Here is a 19,624-nt window from a genome sequence, read left to right as displayed (position 1 = left end):
AGGCTGTTCTGAGCACAATGAATCAGAAAACTCTTGGTTTATATCTACAGCAGCAACAATGCCTGAAATTTGACGGGTCAGAGACCTTAGCTGCAGTGTTAATTTGGTGACCTAAAAAGTTTGTTTTTCAATGGAGTCAAAACTAGAGGGGCGCCTGGGTGGCTCAGTGGGTGAAGCATCCAGCTTCAGCTTAGGTCATGATCTCACAGTTCACGAGTTCGAGCCCCGCGTGGGGCTCTGTGCTGACAGCTCAGAACCTGGAGCCTGCTTCGGTTTCTGTGTCTCCCTCTCTCTCTGCCTCCCCGCCCAACTTGCACTCTCTCTCTCTCTCTCTCTCTCTCTCTCAAAATTAAAAAAAAAAAATTAAAAAAATAACTTAGGAATGTACAGAGTTACAACACACAGATTTCATATTCTGCCATTAATTCTCACTCGACATTTACGTTTGAAGACAGCAGGTCCAAGAAGTAATATCGTTTGAACAAGAAAGTGAGAGCAGCAAGAATACAAAACCAGGAGACAATATGTTATTGTGCCAGTATCCACCATCTGCCCCCCTACCCCATGAAATATGAAAACTTACTAGGTTAAAAGTTTTCAATGTGTTTTTTCCATCCGATGTTTCCCTCCCACACTTTTCCTGCCATTCACATGAGAAAACGCTTAGCAAGTAAGGAAAGAGACCTAAAGGACTAGTTTCTGCCTTCATATTCTTGTTGCCATGTTGCCATTCCTTTTGGAAAACCAGAAAGAGCCTTAAATCACTATCCCAGGCAGGTTAGGGGCTGTGATGTCCACGTTGAGAGTATGAAGATTCATAACTGTCTAGAGTTATGAACTCACTGAACACACTTGGGTAAAACCAATCTTCTTTCTCTCCTCTGTTCCAAATGCCCAGCTCCCTGCACGGCACTGAAGGCCTCCAGAGACCAGCCCCATATCATAGCCCCCAACCTCCCCCAGCCCCAATCATATCCAAGTGCCTGCAGTTCTGGAACATTCCATCCTTCCAGGACCTCAGGCCTTTGACCAACTTTAGCTTTGCCTCAGTGTCCTGACTCAGAAGAGCCGAGAGATGCCAGTCCCCTTTGCCTCACACTCCCCCTTGACCCACTGCCCTCACCGTCCATGTTCCTTCTCCCATAGATGTTAAGTACTGTCGGCCTTTGTCTGCTGCAGCTGTCCCTCCTGCCAGGCTGCTGAGAGCAAGCTCTACTTCTCTCGGTGCTCCCCATCCCTAGCCCAGTGTTGGGCACACTTGAAAACATGAGCCCTTAATTCTGAATGAATGAATGAATGAATGAATGAATGAACTCAACACCGATCCACTCATGTTGCCCCGCACTAGGTGCTATCAGAATCTATTTGGAAAAACTACAAGAAGCAAATATTCACCAACGATGGGGAGGCTATAGTCCATGAATACTAGTTTCAACAAGAAGCAAAATGTCCTGACTTTTTACATAGACTATCATACAGTATCATTAGGGAAAGTATTTTGCTCTTTAGCTAATTAATTCCAAACACTTGTACCGACCGCCTGGAGAGTTTAGATTTCATGCACATGATTATGACGGAGAACTCTCACAATGGCCTGCTATCTACCTAGTGACTGGGCTTGCCCAAGCCCCTCTGCCCAGGCCCCTGGACTCAGGCAGCCTCCTGTGGAAGCAAGCAGTAAGGGGCCAAACACCTTCCCTTAACAGCTCATTCCAAAAATAAGCTGTCCACAGGGAGACAAATGTCCCACTAACACACTCAGTCCTGCCGCATGCCAGCCCGACCTCCCGGCCCCCCTCCCCAACGTTCCTGCTGGTCCTGCTAAGCCCTCCCCAGAAAAGCAAAGCTTCTTCCGCCTTGATTTCGAGATGCTTACAGATCTAAGGTCAGTGTCCCACCACCCCCCCCCCCCCCATTGCAACAGGCTTCATATAAGCCTCCTGACAAATCCAGACTTGTTTCTATCGGTCAGGAGGCTCTGGGGCTTCACTGCCTGGCTTTCAATCTGGGTTTCCATCCGGGTCTACCATAACTAGCGATGCGGGCTGTGACGAGTCCCTTCATGGGTCGAGTCTGTGCGTAGGCCTGTTCTGGGATCACAGGGCCACGACGGGGAGGAAAGGAGTGAAGACATTTTAAACCCTTAGAACAGTGCCTGAACCATGGTAAATACTCAATAAACCCAACTCGCATTAGTCCCCTGTGAACGCCTGTGACGGTGAATTATACACGTTAACATACCTAAGCCACGGTGCCCAGCTCTCTGGCTAAACACGAGTCTAAATGTTGCTGTGAAGGTATTTTTTTCAGATGTGACTTAACTCTTCAGTCAATTGACTCTGATTAAAGCAGACGGCCCTCCACACTGCGGGTGGACCCCAACCCATCGGTGGAGGATCTCAACAGCAAAGGTGGAGGTTTCCAAGAGAAAACGGAATTCTGCCTCGAGACGGCAACACGGAGCCCTGCCTGAGTCTCCAGCCTGCAGATTTCAAATGTGAGACTGCGACCCCGACTTCCACTTGAATTCTCCGCCTCCCAGCCCACAGATTTCAGACTCGCCAGCCACCACAACCCTGGGGGCCAACCCTTTAAAATAAATCTTCCCCACCCCGTGTGTGTGTGTGTGTGTGTGTGTGTGTGTGTGTGTGTGTGTGTGTCTCCTATCAGTCCTATTTCTCTCCAGAACCTTGACCAACACAGACATCCTCTATGCTGGGAACAGGGGCAGGAATATCACAGCGTTTAATAGGGCAGGAAAAGAAAATACACTTTCTGATCGTACCTCTGCTCTGTCTTTTCTTTTTGCCCAGAACCCATTCTCCCCTTTTTGTCTATTTCTAGCCCCGAACATGGTGCACGGCAGATGGCAGGAGGTCAGTAAATATGAACTAAGTAATGGAATGGATGCTGAACAAGGAATGACCGTTTTCTTACATGGCAACCCTTCCAGTAAAAGATACAACCGTGGAACACCGTGGAAACCTCAAGGAATCATCACAGGCAACACAATGGAGAAAAAGATTAGTGCTGCCTGAGAATGTCAGAGAAAGCTCCCCCAGGGAGAAAGAGGTTCATGTGGAACAAAAAGGTGGAAGAAGGTTCTAGGCAGAGGACAGAGCTTAAGTAAAGACCCCAGGGACACAGAAGTGAGAAAGTACATTTCCCATGCTGGGAACTGCAGACCACGGACACAGCAGAGTCCAGACAAATTTCTATGAATTCATTCTCTCCCCCCACCTATTTATTGCCTGGGATCAATGGAAAGTAGTTGGCCTGGGGCAAGAACAAGCAGCAGATGCAGAATAATGAGGAAAGAGACAACTTTCCCCCCAATCACCAGAGAAGGAAAATGGCCTCAGCATAGGTAAAGAAGAGATTGATTCTCCTTAAAATGCTTTAGAAAATTCTGGAAGAGAGGTTCCAAACTGAGGATTTGGGACTAGATGCTTTCCCAGTGTCTTGTAACAACATAATTCAACTCTCCCCTTCTCCGGAGGCCTGGATATCAGGACCATGGGGCTGCAGAGGAGGTCACGGGAATTGCAGGGGCGAGTTGTAGGGGAGGAAGGGAGCAGGGGACTCGGGGCCTGGGGGCGGGCAGCACCAGGCTAGAAGAGGAGGGAGCGGGGCTTCGCAGTTCACCCAGAGCAGCCCTGCAGAATGAGTGGAAATGAATGGCAGAAGGACCTCCCTCCCACGGAGATAGAGTCCTGGCCCTGAGCCCTACCTGCACGGCCCCACGCGGCTCTGGGCTGTATCCCAGAACCCAGCCACAGAGGGGCCACACTTGCCCTCAAACATCTGCTTAATGGCAACGTGTGTCCCAGAGGGAACAGAGTGTCAGACATCCCACCGACAATCAGAGTCAGAGGATGGAGGAAAAGGATGTCTGGTAACCGTGAACTTTCCATGGCTCGCAGGTGGCTCTCTGCTGGACAGAGCGCCCATATTCTCGTGCTGCTCTGCGAATGGCCTCCTTTCCTCACCTGACCGTCGGGTTAAAGCAACTGGCTCAAACAGTTCAGAGTCACAGAGCCACAGAGCTGGAAGAGCTCACACACAGGGACGCGGGACCAGCCCGGAGCCACCATCAGAGCTGCTATGGCAGGCAATCTGAGGCAGCACAGGGCAGCGCTGAACGCCAGGTTCACTCGCAGGTGGGTCTGAATCCCCCCTCTGTCCCTGATTAGTGCCCTCATCCTGAGCAATTTGTTTAACCTCTTTAAATCCAAGTAGCTAATCCATAAAGCTGGACAGTATTTGCATATGCTTGCATTGATTCCAAGGGCTGCTCTACGAAGCCCCACAAACGGGGCCAGGAAACAGGAACCTCTTGTCTCATGGTCCTGGAGGCTGCAGTCTGGAACCCAGGAGTCAGGAAGGCCTCCCTCCCTCTGAGGCCCTGAGGGAAACCCTTCCCTGCCTCTCTCCTCGCTTCTCAGGGCCACCAGCCATCTGTGGAGTCTGACATCTGCCTTCGTATTTGCATGGCCACCTTCCCTCTGTGTGTTTCTGTGCCCAAACTCTCTCCTTTCATAAGGGCACGAGCCCTTGCTGTAAGACCTACCCTCATCGAGTGTGACATCATCTTAGCCTCAGTGCATCTGTAAGACTCTAATGAGGTCACATTTGCAGGTTCTGGGCGCGCAGGAATTAAGGAGATCACTATTTCACCCAGCACAGTGCCTCACAGGGTTATTTTGAGGGTTAAATGAAACAATGCATTTAAAGTATTCGGGGCACCTGGGTGGCTCAGTCAATTAAGCGTCTGATTTCGGCTCAGGTCACGATCTCAAGGTTCGTGAGTTCGAGCCCCTCATCAGGCTCTGTGCTGACAGCTCAGAGCCTGGAGCCTGCTTTGGATTCTGTGTGTGTGTCTCTCTCTCCCCTTCTCCCCGCTCTGCCTCAAAAATTAAAAAAAAAATTAATAAAGTATTGAGACAGATGATGGTCACATATTATGCTCTCTATATAAAACTATATATACATATAATACATGTGTGCATATATAAAAACATACATTATATGTAATATTTCATATAAAAACATGCATTGCCCCAGCAGAAAAGAATGATGAAGACAATGCTCAGCTTAATAATGTGGATTTTTCCCTTTCTATCCATTTCCGAAGGTTCTATCCATCTGCTGTTTCTCATTAACTCATGTTTACAACTATGCCCTGAGCTTATCTGTCTATCTTGCCTTTTTTTCTATTTCATTATAATTTATAATATGGTTGCCCAAAACCTTCCTAATGCTACGCTTTTATTCCTGTACATTAACACCCGCTGCCATTGTCTTTGAACCCCACACCAGTCAGGGTCATTACCAGCCACTCGTGACTGTTGTAACACTATCTCCTAATTCTCTTCTGAGCCCAAACAGTGGCCAACACACTGACTGTGCATGTAATAAGACATGACAGATGTCACCTGAAGTCCTCTGCGTGAGTTACCTAACTAATCCTCACAGCCACTTCTGAGAGGTTCGCTCTGCCTCTCAACCTTATTTTCAGGGCACAGAAAATGCCCTGGCCAGGCTCACACAGCTCATTGTGTCAGGGGAGGAAATGACCCGCCCTCCTGACTGCAGGGTTAGGATCACTGATGCTAATCCCCGATGATGCTTCCCTCAAGATGCTCTCCGTCAGACACCTGCCTTTCTCTGCCTCTATCCCTGCATTCCAGCTGTTTTTTGCAGCCAAAGCGTCCTTCTATCCCCTTCTACGAAATGAAAATCTTCCCACAGAGCAGTTTCAGATTCATCTCATCCGAACCTCACCCCAGTGAATGCCCTCTGTGATTCCTTTTAAAGAGATCAATTTCAGTTTGTTTGTTAAAGGACAGTGTATCTTTCCATTAAGATTATAAAAGCCTATGCAGCACGCTTCTTTCTCTCTTTTTCCCCCCAATTATTTTCACAGTACCTGGTGAAGTTACGGCTACAAAGCAGGCGGTTAAAATAATTAATACTTGTCAGGAATATGAATTCAGTGTTGGCGAAATACTAAGCTACTCATTAAATTCATACGGAATCCCTCAGATTTTAAATGCACTTAATTTCCAGCTCTTTATGATTCTATAACTCGTTCTGAAATGGGTCCCTTATTACCTAGCCACTGTTACCTATTAATTGGAAGCATCATAGTCCAGTGAAGATCACTCTGGAAAATTCTCTGTGAAACTCGCAAATGCCCTGGGCTTCTGGATTCAGCATGTCCACAAGCAATATTCATTTAGCCTTCCAGATTTCTGATGTGAACATATGCCTGGAGCCAAAAAACGCATCCTTTTACTTAAATTCTAGAAGTGGTCCCTTGGTTCCTGTGTCTGCCCCACGTAATATCTTACCTGAGCTACCTCTTCCAAAATGCTGGCCCTCCTCTGCCAAATGAGAAGAACAGGTTCATTCATAGTTTCTGTTCCCAGATCACTGAGAAATCAACAAGATGGAAATGGTTCTAATAAAGCTGTCATTTCTCTCCCTCTGCCCACATGTGGTACCATTCTAGATCATGGAAGGTAGAGACAGCAGTATACCGCTCATCTTTTCGCTGAGAATGTTCCTTTCCCCAACCTCTTCCTTAAAGACGGGATGATGCTTTATATTTCCAATCCCAAGTATCCAATACGTAAGACATTCGTATTGGCTGAATCCCACCCTTTCGGGGAGGGTCTATCTACATTCAATGCCAAATATATACTCCTAATTTTGAGTTCTAGAAGTACGTATTCTTGTAGTAGTTAACACATCACACTCAATTATGTTCATAGTAAATGCATATAGAGGACCAGGATTGGATATCTGTTGGGTGGCTCTGACCCCACTCTAAAGGTGGAAGAGTCTTGGTTTCAATTTCTCTAGGGGTCAAATTAAATCCATTTATTGGCTGTCACATTTTCTCATTGCCTACTTGTGCAGCTGGATATGGGGAGGTTAGGGAGACAGAATGAGGTTGCATTCCGTAGAAATCCAAAGCCACCACTGGGAACCAGGGCCATGGCAGAAGGGTCATCTTCACAAAGATAGGATGGTAGCAGCAAAATATTATCATTGGTTCCTTTTACATATATACTCTAGACATTAAAATATAAATAGAAAATAAATTTTAAAAAATAAATAAATTTATGTAGTAATCACCCGCTTTATCATTTTAACCTCTGCATCAGTCCTAGCAAATACAAGGAGAGGGCTCATCTAAGTACCCACCAGTGCTAAGTCAAAGGGAAGCCTCATTTCAAGTTTCATGTGTGAAACACTTAAGAAATATGTGAAGTTTATTCTCTGACCCAAGACTACACATTGGGGGTATGGGTGGGAAGGGGAGAGAAAACTTGGTCCTAATGATTTACTTATAAATGTCTAAGTAAGCTGTCCACCCATCAATAGATAATTCAATACATATTGGACTAATGTATCTGCTACATTCTAGGTATATTCTTAGAGGGCTCTGGATAATATGCAAGCAGATAATACTTCTGTGAATAATTCAGGGGCGGTACAGGCATCAGTGTTTTACAAATTTGTATGTAAATCAACACAACTTTGGGGAGCTTGAGTGGCTCAGTCGCTTGAGTGTTCAGTTCTTGGTTTCTGCTCAGGTCATGATCTCATGGTTCGTGAGTTTAAGCCCCATGTCAGGCTCTGTGCTGACAGTGCAGAGCCTGCTTGGGATTCTTTCTCTCTCTCTCTCTCTCTCTCTCTCTCTCTCTCAGCCACTCTCCCTCCCATGTTCCCCTGCCAGTCTCTCTCTCTCTCTCTCTCTCTCTCTCTCTCTCTCTCTCTCTCTCAAAATAAATAAATTTTTAAAAATCAACACAACTTCAAGATTTTGGGGCCAGAAGTGAATGAAGGTGACATTAACTGAAGTAGAGAATAGAAGAAGAAATTTTGGTTTGGCAGGAGACAGGGAAGGCTATTCAAAGGTGAAGGTGACAAGTAAGGAATGTAAGGATCTGGAGCTCAGCAGAAAGGTCTGAATGCAGATTTGGGAATCACTGGAGTGGGGGACAGGGAATGAAATGAGAAAAGGTAACGCCTTCTAGGAAAAACAAGTGGAAAGAGGAGAGTTACAGTCAGAGCATTACACCACGGCCCTTAACCTCAGCCCTCCATGGAAACTGGGGCCAGCATCTGAGGGGTAAGAGAAGGAAACAGAGTTTCACATTGTTATAATTTGATTCTTCCTAAGAGTCGACTTCTGATCTAAGTGAAGCTGGACATTACAAATCTGCAACTACACTTCGAAGTTCTCTTGTGGCTGGAATAAAAGGGACTCTCAGAAAATATCTGGCATATAAGTTAATAAGTCTTCTTAAATTGTAACCAAAAAGGGGGGCATGGGGAAGGGTCTGAGAAGAAAAGGAGGGAAAACATCACAGCATATAGAATGTCTGTCCCCATCCCTGTCCATTCCTTTGACAGTGAGGAGAATTCAACTAGACAAGAGGAAGAAAGGATTCCAAATGGCAGTGGAGGCAAACCCACTTGTGTGGTTGATAGTTTAGTTCACTTACCATCCAAGGCCAACCTGAGAGGTGATGTGTTAAATGTTCTCACCACCAAAGAAGAAACCATTTAATTTTTTTTTTAAATAAAGGGACTGGTAAGTTTATGACCATTCTGGTGATGCCTTCACAAGTGTATACTTCTCTCCAAACTCATCAAGTTGTACACACTAAATGTATACAGCTGTTTGTATGCCAATTATACCTCAGCAAAGTTGTTAAACAGACAACAACAACAAAAAAAAGAAGCCGACTTGAAAGACAGGATGCTGTTGTGGACAAAAAGATGGTTTTTTAACTCAGGTAGACCTGAGAGAGCAATTATTTCTTGTAAGGCTCAATATCTGCACTCATACCACAGGAAGAAAATCCAACCTACTGCATATGTTCATCAGGACAGTGAAGTGACAAAAGTCATTTAAAGTATAGACATGCACAGAGTAAGCCTGCAAAGTGCTAGATACTAAAAGCATAATAAAGTCACTCCGTTGCATTTATTCTGCATTTAGTAAGAACATATTGTGGATTAGTTAGTAAAAGCTGACTGATATTTGGGAGGAGAAATTCTAACAGAGGAACTGCATTCCATTTACATTTTCTCTACGTAGGCACTTCCTCTCTGTGTCCTTAGCTCTCCCACTCTTTCTCTTTGTGTCTCCCTCTCCCTTTCTATTTTCCTTTTGCATGGTATATGTCAAAGAAAGTGAATTAAAAACCCTAAAACAAAATGTATAACATTTTTTTAGATGGAAAAGAATGTCGAACACATTTTACATTGATGTAGTACATTAAATTGACAAATTAACACTGAAGTATCACCAACTCTCAGAAGAGAACAGTAAAGCATTGAAGATACTAAATTTGAAATTACAAAAATGCAACATTTAGAAAATAAAACAAAAATTCTGAATTGCTTCTCAATGATATAATACAAACCTTAGCATGAACAATATGTTGTCCTTTGAAAAAGTATATTTGATTCTTTACACTCAGCCTTGGAATTATGGTAGAAAATGTATTTGTTTACACAAAGGTAGAACTATAAAGTTTGAAATAATAATTTAAATGGAAAAAGTTGGTTCTCATGGCAATATTTTTATGTCTCAATTTCATAAACATGTACATTTCACTATTTGAGTAGTTTCAAGATAATTGAAAATATGACTACCATAATTGAATAAATACTTTTTCCTGACTACCTTTCTAGAAGTACAACATATGCTAGAGAGATTATACTGCCTCTAAAGAAATTGCTTACCTTTTTCAATGCAATTAAATTTTTTAATTTGCAGAAATTAATACTTTTCCTGTGAAACTGTGAAGTCTATTGGTACTCATATAGGAGTTTCCAAGGTACATGAGAAACTCAAAAAAAAGTACTATTTCATTTGTTCATACTTAGGCCAGGTCCAAGGACAGAATTAGTATGTCATCTGCGATAGACTGAGTTTTTGTGCCCCCCCCCACCCCGCTAAGTCATATATGAAAGCCCTAAAACTCAGTGTGATGATATCAGGAGTTGGGGCCTTTGGGAGGAAAATAGGGCTAGATGAAACCATGAGGTGTAGCCTCCCTGACGGGATTAGTGCCTTTACAATAAGAGGAAAAGACCAGAGCTACCTGTCTCCACCACCTGAGGATACAACGAGTAGGTGGCCATCTACCAGGAGGTAGCCAGGAGTACCCCTCTCACTGATGATACCCCCTCCCATTCTGGCTTCCTAGATGCACCCCTAACTCTTCTAAGAACACATCATTCTCCTAGTTGTTTGGGCCAGGACAAACTTGCTGTTATCCTGGAGTCTGTTACTCCCTGTGGCAGGTAGGACTTGTGTTCCATAATTTTGCCTTCGGTGCTATGCCTGTGAATATGGTATAGTATCTGGGGAAAGGAATTAAGGCGGCTAATGAGCTGAGCTTAAAACAGGGAGATTGTTCTAGATGATCCAAGTGAGCCCATGGCCCTGAAAACACATGCACCTTGGAAGTGGAAGAAGGTGGCAAAAGATTCAGTCAGAGAGACGCAAGGACAGAAAAAGAAAAAGGAGAAATTCCAAGCAGGAGATGGAAACTTCAGCGCCCCTTCCTGACTCTGAAGATGGAAGAGGGGCTATGACTGATGGAACACGATGGCGGCTGGAGACTGGGAAAGTCAAGGAAAGCGATCCTCCCTTGGAACCTCCACAGAAAGCACTGCGGCCTGATGACACCTGGATTTCAGCCCAGTGGGACCGGTCCTGGATTTCTGACCCTTGGAACTATAAGATGAGGCACTCACACCCTCTTCAACCACGTACTGAAGCAGTGGTCATTCGTTATGGCAGCAGTGTGAACTGATACACTCCACATCAGCATTTCCTGTCCACTCTACCCTGAAAGTACATCCCCAAGGGACCATTTCTCAGCACACCCTCACTCCACTTTGGTCCAAGCCACCCATTCGTGCCCAGCTCACTGACAAAGCTTCAAACAGATTTCTCTGCTTCTGCCCTCACGATTCCTCATTAAAGTCAGAGTGCAGCAGCCAGGTTGATTCTGTTAATTCCTATGTGCTACCAGGTCTCTCTTCTGCTCAAGATCCCCCAGTGGCTTCAGAACTCACTGAGCGCAAAAGCCAAAATGCTTTCCCTGACCTTTGCAGTCCCTACCTGCTGGCTTCTTGCTTTCCATCGTCTTCATTTATTTTTCTGTTCCCACCACACTGGTTCCCACCGCCCCTGCCCCCGCCCCAGGCTGGGATGCTCTCCCTCATGGCTCTGCATTCACACGAAATGCTCCTCCTCAGATATCCATATGCCCAACTCCCCACCTCCTTCTGGTCTTCCTCCCTCCATATTCCTCGTTGTCCACCATATTGTATACCTAACTCTACCTCATTATTTATGGTCACACACACTAGACAGTTGGGCATCCCAGAGCCAGATTTTGTCTGCTTCCTTTGCAGTTGCCTGCTGCATAATAAAGACTCAATAAATATTTGATAAATTAATACACTTTTCCTATGAAATACAGCTTCTGAGTTAGTTCTTTGGTTCCTATGCCCACTGCTACTATCCCAACCCAGCTCACTCTAACACTGACTTGCCATCCCTGGATTCTCAGTCGGTGTCTTTACCCATACTTCTTACCCTTACCCTTCAATCCATCCTACAGGTAAACACCCCTGATTAATATTTGCTAAACGCTATTTGCAGCATGTGAGTTTTCTTCTTTGGAACATACAATGGCTCCCATTGTGTTCTGCTTCAGGGTGTGAAGTATCCACAATAATCCTATCTCCTGGAAACCAGTTTAGCAGCCGCCCTCTTCACCCCTGCCCCTTTCTGACAAATCTCCATGCCTAGAACTCATGCTGGCAGCTGTTGGCCACACTGCCCAAGTGTGGTTTCGGCTTTCCTTCCTTCAGAGCCCCCGAAAAAACACCTTCTACCACCAACCACTCCCATTCTACCAGACTTCATTTCTACTGATCGTTTTCTACTTTATTACGAGGACTTTTCCCCTCTCTACTGAGATTAGAGGTTTTCTAAAGACAAGATTTACATCTCTTCCTGTTCTTGACCACCCAAGTGACATGCCTACCTCAGCATTAATTCAGATTTTATGTCTTCAATGTCTTCCCCTAATATTATATCTTATTATAAGTGTTACATATTATACATAGACTAGTTCCTCTTGTTCTCTGGGTTTATTATTTTACTATTCTTAACTTTTTTAACCCAAACTGAGGCATTATTTGCCCTGTTGATACTTTACACAAGACACTTTATAACTTTGCCAAGAAACTTTGTGGTTGCATTCCTTTTAAATCAATATAGGGCTTATGTCTACCTGCATTCTAATTTAGACCTGTTCCAACAACCACTGCTTGGTGAACTTGAACAAACTGCTTCAATTTTTCACTCAACAGCACTGGAAGGTACCAGCACCAGCAGAAGGACCCAGTGAACCTGGCTGAGAGAGCCAATGCCCCTCGAGGTGCTTCCAGCTCCACAGAGAAGATGACTGTTACATGAAGAGCTATAAGTGAAATATGAATAACAAAAAAGGAGTTACCTCCTACTCCTCTGGTATTCCTACCCATGAAGGAGACAATAACGAATTTTGCAACACAATCTCATCCTCAAAGGAAACAATTTCATTGGGGGGGGGGGGGAAGAAAAAGGTTCATTAAAAATTAGGGAAATCACATGCTTTCCAGGTAGGCAGTTCTTTAAAAAAATATATACACAATAATTTCACCAAAAGTTTGCATTTTGTTCATTTTACTAAGAGACTTGGAGGTCTTAACTGTGTTCATTAGAAAGAGGATTTTCCCTGGACGATTTCAGACCTTCAGTAAAAAGCCCCAAATATTTAGAAGAAATGTTACCCTTCCTCTTCCCACCAGGAAACCCACACCAGAAAACGTGTGTGCCCTGTACCTTCTTTGTCATCGTGGTGGATAATTGCATCCTGTATCATGTCAGCGAGGTTAAAATGAACTTTTTGATTCTTCCCATGCTTCAGCTTTTTCAGGAACCCTTCCTGCTTCTGAAAAGCCTTCTCTCTTTCATAGTAGGCTTTGATCTGCTCACAGCGCATGCGTTTCACCAGCCGCTGCCGTTGGCCAAGGGGAAGGGACTCCAGCAGGCACTGGTCAATTTCCATCTCATGGGTTCGAAACACGTTACATAGCTGAAAGCAACCTACGAGACACACGGTGAGAAAGTCAGTGGACCCACTGTCACGACAATACAGCAGCACCACAGAGCACGCTCGATTTCCCATTACCCACCCCAGAGGTCAGAAACTCACTCACTCCCCTTTGTGCTTGGCACGCAAGCACGCAGGCCAGCTTACAGACCAGAGCAGAAGCGAAGGGAACTGGTGTCACACTCAACATTGCATGGTGATAAAACAAATAAGAAAATTAGAGACAGATGTGTGGCTTTGCACAACGCAATTACTGGCAAACCATCCTTACTGTTTTTGTAAAGGCCTAAAAGTTTTACCGATGCATTAAAGCCCCTTCGTTGAATAATGCCAACTAAACTGTGTGTGAAATTCTGGCAGAGAGCCATTCCCAGTCTTTGAGCACAGCCTAATAACACTGGTTTTGTATATCCCGATGACTCTGTGTATCTAATGGAATAGAACCTATGTAGCCTAGCAACTGTTCATGTGACACCCTGGATATTTTCCACCGACATATTGCTAAATACTTTTCTTAGTGATTGGTAATATCCCTTTCTAAGAGACCTAATAATGGTTAAGCAATGAAACAGATTTTTCTCTTGGCAATTCAAAATCCTGGATAGAACTGTTGCCGTTGTGGTCTCTGTCTTATTAACATAGTGATTAACAAAGTGAGCTCTCCATCTTGAAGCTGAAAACCTTCCCTTTCTTTCGCTAGGATATTCCTTATTAATGCCACTCAAAACACGTGTAACGGAATCATACAGGCCCGTATGTTTACCACTAGAATAAATGTTACTCTTGGCAGAAAATTAACACTGAAAATTCTAGAATGTAATGCACAGGCTCAGATAAGCGTTGCATGTTCTTCCATTCAGATATCTATGACCTTAAGTCTCAAGCAAGTAAAAGTAGCAACACATGCCCCAAAGTGTGGTTGATCATACACTATATCTGGAAAGATCACTCAGAAAGGGGTCTGTTTCTTCGTCTTTGGAGATGTGCCCAATTCCTCTGAAAGGGCACCAAGTTGTGACAGTGCAAATTCCATTTCTGTCTCGCTTGAGGCTTTGCAAAGTGTCATTCTCACAACCGCCAGGCAAGACCATCTCTCTTCTGCAAGTAAGGAAAGCGAAGTTGAGCGAGGCTGTGATTTGTCCAAGACCAAAAAGAGGACTCCGTGACAGCCACAAATGTTCCATAAAGGCTCAAGAAAAGGACAGAATAAGAGCCGGGGATTCCCGACAGCCAGATACTTAACATCCATAAGGGGGACAGGGGAGAGGCAGAGTTGGGAAATTTTGTTTTGGTCGTTTTTTAGCATTTGACAACATTTTAGAATCGTATTAATTTCATACACATCTCCATCGTTGTGAGTATTTGTAAGTGTGGTGTTGGAAAAAACACTATACATAAAGCATTCCCTTTCCAGTGACCTAACCACAGAGAGACAGCAGCAGTTCTGAAATACCGACAAATCACTCTGAAGTCTGTGTGATAAAAGCCAGGATCACCGTCACAAACAGATCCTCTGGGACAGCTCATTAATAACGGCAGGAAAGATTCTCTGCTTTGCAACCTGTACCGAAAACTGTACGTGGGTTCCCGGGACGGTGTGACTCCCGTGACCTTCCTGATTTGTCAGCAGGTGCCCAGGGAATCAGCAGAACCACGGGAAAACCCAGAGGGTCAGATCAGTGACCTCACAGAGTATTACGTGCTGATCAGCAGGCAGTCGAAGGTGCAGGATAACCCAATCAACACAACAGTCCTCTAGTGTTCCGCTCATGAGAAAAACCTTCCTGTGAAATTTTCAATTAACTCTGAAGGAGTCTGTAGTGTCAGCTCACGATTTATTGAGCAGCCCTCTCGGTCTGTCAGAAAGGAGCGCTGAGGGATGTTCATAAATTAATTCTCTTACGATTCGGAAAATCGGAGGCCGAGGCTGTGAACTTCCACGTCCATCCATGTATAAAATGTTAATTTTTCACATATTTTCTTGTCAAATAATTCCCCATGCTTTGACTTTAAATGGTCTGAACTTTGAGATTTATTTTACGTTCTACAAGCACAGCGGGCATTGTGACTTTCTTTTTGTCTAATTCTGGATGGACCAGCTGCATCATGTATATGTGCTGTAGTCAGTCTGTAAGACACCACACTAAAAATGACATAGTAATGGTAAATGGAGTTTTGAGGCAGGCTACCCAGAACTTGTGGAACTTGGTCACCAGGGCACTAAGAATAGCAGTCATTAGCACCTCAGGTGACAGTCTGGGCAGGCCAGGCGGGCAGGGGGGTGCTGAAGAGGAACTACTGTGTCTGAGCTGGACAAGGCTGGCTGGCCTCCCCGGGCGGGGGGTCCCGGGCAGGCACTGGGTCTCAATTGTCCTGTAGCAGAGTTGACCTGGTTCTGCCTGCCCAGCGGCTGGACTGAGTGAGGGCTCTTCCCCGGAAAAGGCTTTAATTCTTTCCCGCTATTTTGGCGCTCTTCACCCACCAAAGGCTACGCGTGCACTAACACCATTTCCACTTCACACAAACCACCTTCTCACAATAATACGTGAGTTCCTTAGGATACAGGGCACGTGCTGTAGTAAAACAGAGCATATTTTCACTGTTGCGGCAGAGACTGACTAGGGAAACCCGTTCTCTTTCCTCCTTAAACACGTAAGTTGACGTCAGTTTTGACCTTCCCAGGGCTGGCTCATAAAACGGAAAAAAAAAAAGCCCACATGCACTTTAACGTGTTCTAAACCTCCTACAGCCTATGGCTATGGCAGCGTGGACACCACATAGCAAAGATGGTCCCAGGTAAGGAGCCTCGGTCCCCCCCCCATGGCTCCCTGGAGCACCTGCCACGAACCAGCCCCTGTCCTAACTTTTCATCGGACAAAGAAATTCACTTCGATTGTAGTTAGGCGCTGCTATTTTGGGTTTTAACTCTTCCAGAAATTAACATCACCCTAGCTAGAGAGTGCCGTGGTTCAGAAGTTTGTTTGGTTTTCTCCGACCGTGTTAAATGGTGATCAAGGGAACATCCAAAGCTCTGCAGAATTTTGAATGACAGGACTGGACCATTGCTACCTACCAAGTGGGGTTCTAGCAAATTTGTAACAGTCAGTAGGGGTGGAGTGGGAATGAAATCGTTGACTTGTCACGTCTGCCTATTACCACGGTGCACAGTTCACAGTCAATTCCAAGCTACCACTGTCACATTACTAAACAGAGAGAAGAGAATACGTACTCTCTCCACCTCAGTGTGGGGGCCAGCTTCCACACAACCACTGCATCAAGCCCACCATGGAGACTCATGGCTTCATTCTTGCATCGGAATCACAAATACTCAGGAAAAGATATTCCAGAAAGACCCCCAAGGTGTAAGAGAAGCAGCATCAAGAATTACCCACATCTAGGGGCGCCTGGGTGGCGCAGTCGGTTAAGCGTCCGACTTCAGCCAGGTCACGATCTCGCGGTCCGTGAGTTCGAGCCCCGCGTCGGGCTCTGGGCTGATGGCTCGGAGCCTGGAGCCTGTTTCCGATTCTGTGTCTCCCTCTCTCTGCCCCTCCCCCGTTCATGCTCTGTCTCTCTCTGTCCCAAAAATAAATAAAAAAACGTTGAAAAAAAAAATTAAAAAAAAAAAAAGAATTACCCACATCTCAAGAGAAAATAACTATAAAATTAAGCATAACTGTGTGTGTGTATGTGTGTGCTACCCATTAAATATATATATACATTTCATATATATATATATATATAATATATATATATTTGAGTCTGAGTCATCATAGGAAGCAGACAAGAGACCATATGCTTTAAATTCCTAATCATCAAAATTATTCACTTGCAGAAGGTAATGTTAAATAACAGAAAAACTAGAAAAACTAAAACTGAGTTCCAATTGTAGGTATCACATTTTCTACTTATGACCTGGGGTGAAATTTTCAACATTTCTAAGATGCTTGAAATAAATAAAAAAGAGCTGGTGTTTGAAGTTTGCTGGGATACTTAAAAAATAAGAGATAGTTTGCAAAAAAAAAAAATGTCTGACACAAAGTAAATACTCAATGAACGGTAATTATTTTTATGAGGAATATATCATGAGGATCTGTGTGTATACATGGAATACGTTAAGAGAACTGAAGAAAAGGGAATGTGTTATATGGAGAGTTCTCTCTCCCTTTTTTGCTCTTTCTGGTTCTATCATGTGCCAAGAATGTTCCCGGCACAAGGTCTTTGCACCTGCTGTTCCCAGTGCCTGGAACATTCATCTGATGGAGGGAGGCTAAATGGTTAGCATCCTTCCCTTCTCCTGGTCTTAGCTCAAAATCTCCAACCTCGTGATGCTTTCACAGGCCCCTTTATTTCTATTTGCAGCTGTTCCCTAACAATATTTCCAATTCCTATTTCTTGCTTTTTCTCTTTAAGTTTTTATCGCCCTGAAATATATTTCTACAGCATCAATCATCACACTTAGACTGTATATTATACTCATACCAATGCTGTTTGTAAAATACACCATATATTTTATTTATCTATAAGCCCCCCCACCAGAAAGCACGAACTTGGACTGTTTTATCAGCAGTTGGAAGAGCAGATATTAAATATTTTTGTTGTTAATTAAATCACTGGCAGAAATATCATATGCATTACTACAACCTGACCCAGCACTGACATATAGTAGGTAGCAAATGCTTATGACTTGACCTACCCTTCTTTTGGCATGGGGGTTATATACATGGCTAGTCTGAAATTCTAGATAAAAATTCAGAGACGTTTGGTGTGCCTGGGTCGTTCAGTTGGTTCAGCATCTGACTCTTGGTTTTGGCTCAGGTCCTGATCTTGTGGTTCATGAGTTCAAGCCCCACATCAGGCTCCAAGCCAACAGTGCGGAGCCTGCTTGGGATTTCCTCTCTCTCATTCTCTCTCTCTCTCTCTCTCTCTCTCTCCCTCTCTCAAAATAAATAAACTTCTAAAAAATATTTACAGACATTTACCATAGGCAGAAATCCCTGCTCAGCAAATATGCATCTCCATAAAATAAAACTTGAGAGCCGGCAAATTAAATACATGAAGGAAACAGCAAAGATCTATGTTCAGAAATCATTATGGAACGTCTAGTAAAAACTAGCAGCTTTGGTCTTGGAGACACCATGCCATGATCTCAGGATGCTGTGTTGTAGCAAGCCAGAAATACACAGAATAAAGTTAAGGAAAAGGCAACTAGGAAAATGAGGAAATTATTCTGGGGATTCAACTGCCAGAAATGCCTTCCTCTCCATTAGACTCAGAACCGTCATGTGGTGGGGCGCCTGGGAGGCTCAGTCGGTTGAAGCATCCGACTTCAGCTCAGGTCATGATCTCATGGTTTGTGAGTTTGAGCCTCGCGGCAGCCTCTCCACTCTCAGCACAGAGCTTGATTCAGATCCTGTCTTCCTCTCTACCTCTCCCCTGCTCACTCTTGCTCACACTCTCTCTCTCTCAAAAATAAATACACATTAATTTTTTTTAATATTTAAACAAAATCTTCATGTAGCCACAGCACACTCACTGCGGGAGAGTTTTTGCAAAGTTATCCATAAGTGCTAGTTAAATGGGATAAGAAAAAATGGTAAAAACAAGGACATTTCCAGAAACTTGGACCCACTTTCAGGGGAGCAGACATTCGTGGATGGTTTATGAAGTTAACTCTGTCTTAGGGCACAAAGCAAAGCAAATTTCAAAAAATGCTTTAGAACTGAAATTATACGGACACCTTCTTAACACACTGGAGAACTGGATTTCAACTACAGATGTGGAACCACACCTGCCAATTTGTTCAGAAACTTACAAAGTCGATTCAAAATAAAGCATTTATAAGGAAGAAAGCATAATGGAAATAATACTTTTTTAGAACCAATCATTGATCATAATTTCACGGATGAAACTAAAACCGTTCACAGAAATAAATCTACGGCTTTAAATGTATATATTAGAAAAGACTGTATTCTTAGCATCAGTGACCAACACATGTGATTCATAGAAAAGAACAATAAAGGAAGCCCAGCAAGAAAGAAGAAAATAATAAAATCACGGTACAAATGGACAGAAACGAAATAAGGACCGAGCAAAGATGAAGAGATGAGAAACAGAAAATATCCAGAAAAATATATCTTACCAAAAACGACTCAAGAAGCAAAAACTTGAATAGATTTATAATCATTACATGAATTAAATTAATTGTCCTAACGCGGGTAAAAGGAGGAAAAATCAGTTACGTTGTAAACACCTTTATCCTTGTAAGAAACCAAACACATTCTATGACTCAGCCGTTAGAATTGATATCAACACAAGTCAATACACACACACAAGAAGAAAGTTACATTTTCAAACCTACAATTGACGTGCACCCTTACTAAGGTCTAAAAAAAAATTTAAACCTATCATTTCACACTCAT

At 43.8% G+C, this 19,624-nt stretch overlaps 1 protein-coding gene across 1 annotated transcript in view; it reads right to left on the bottom strand.

Annotated features, from left to right (window-relative positions):
* Positions 1–19,624, bottom strand: part of MYO16 (myosin XVI) — a 609,750-nt gene that overhangs the window by 445,497 nt on the left and 144,629 nt on the right. The window contains 1 exon segment of the mRNA XM_043582911.1: positions 12,935–13,198. Within this exon segment, the coding sequence (XP_043438846.1) occupies positions 12,935–13,160 (226 nt within the window). The 5' untranslated portion in view covers positions 13,161–13,198.

This window comes from Prionailurus bengalensis, chromosome A1 (assembly GCF_016509475.1).
Source record: "Prionailurus bengalensis isolate Pbe53 chromosome A1, Fcat_Pben_1.1_paternal_pri, whole genome shotgun sequence".
Taxonomy (NCBI): Eukaryota; Metazoa; Chordata; class Mammalia; order Carnivora; family Felidae; genus Prionailurus; species Prionailurus bengalensis.
Note: the sequence above shows the minus strand (reverse complement) of the source record. Positions and strands in the feature narration are given on the sequence as shown.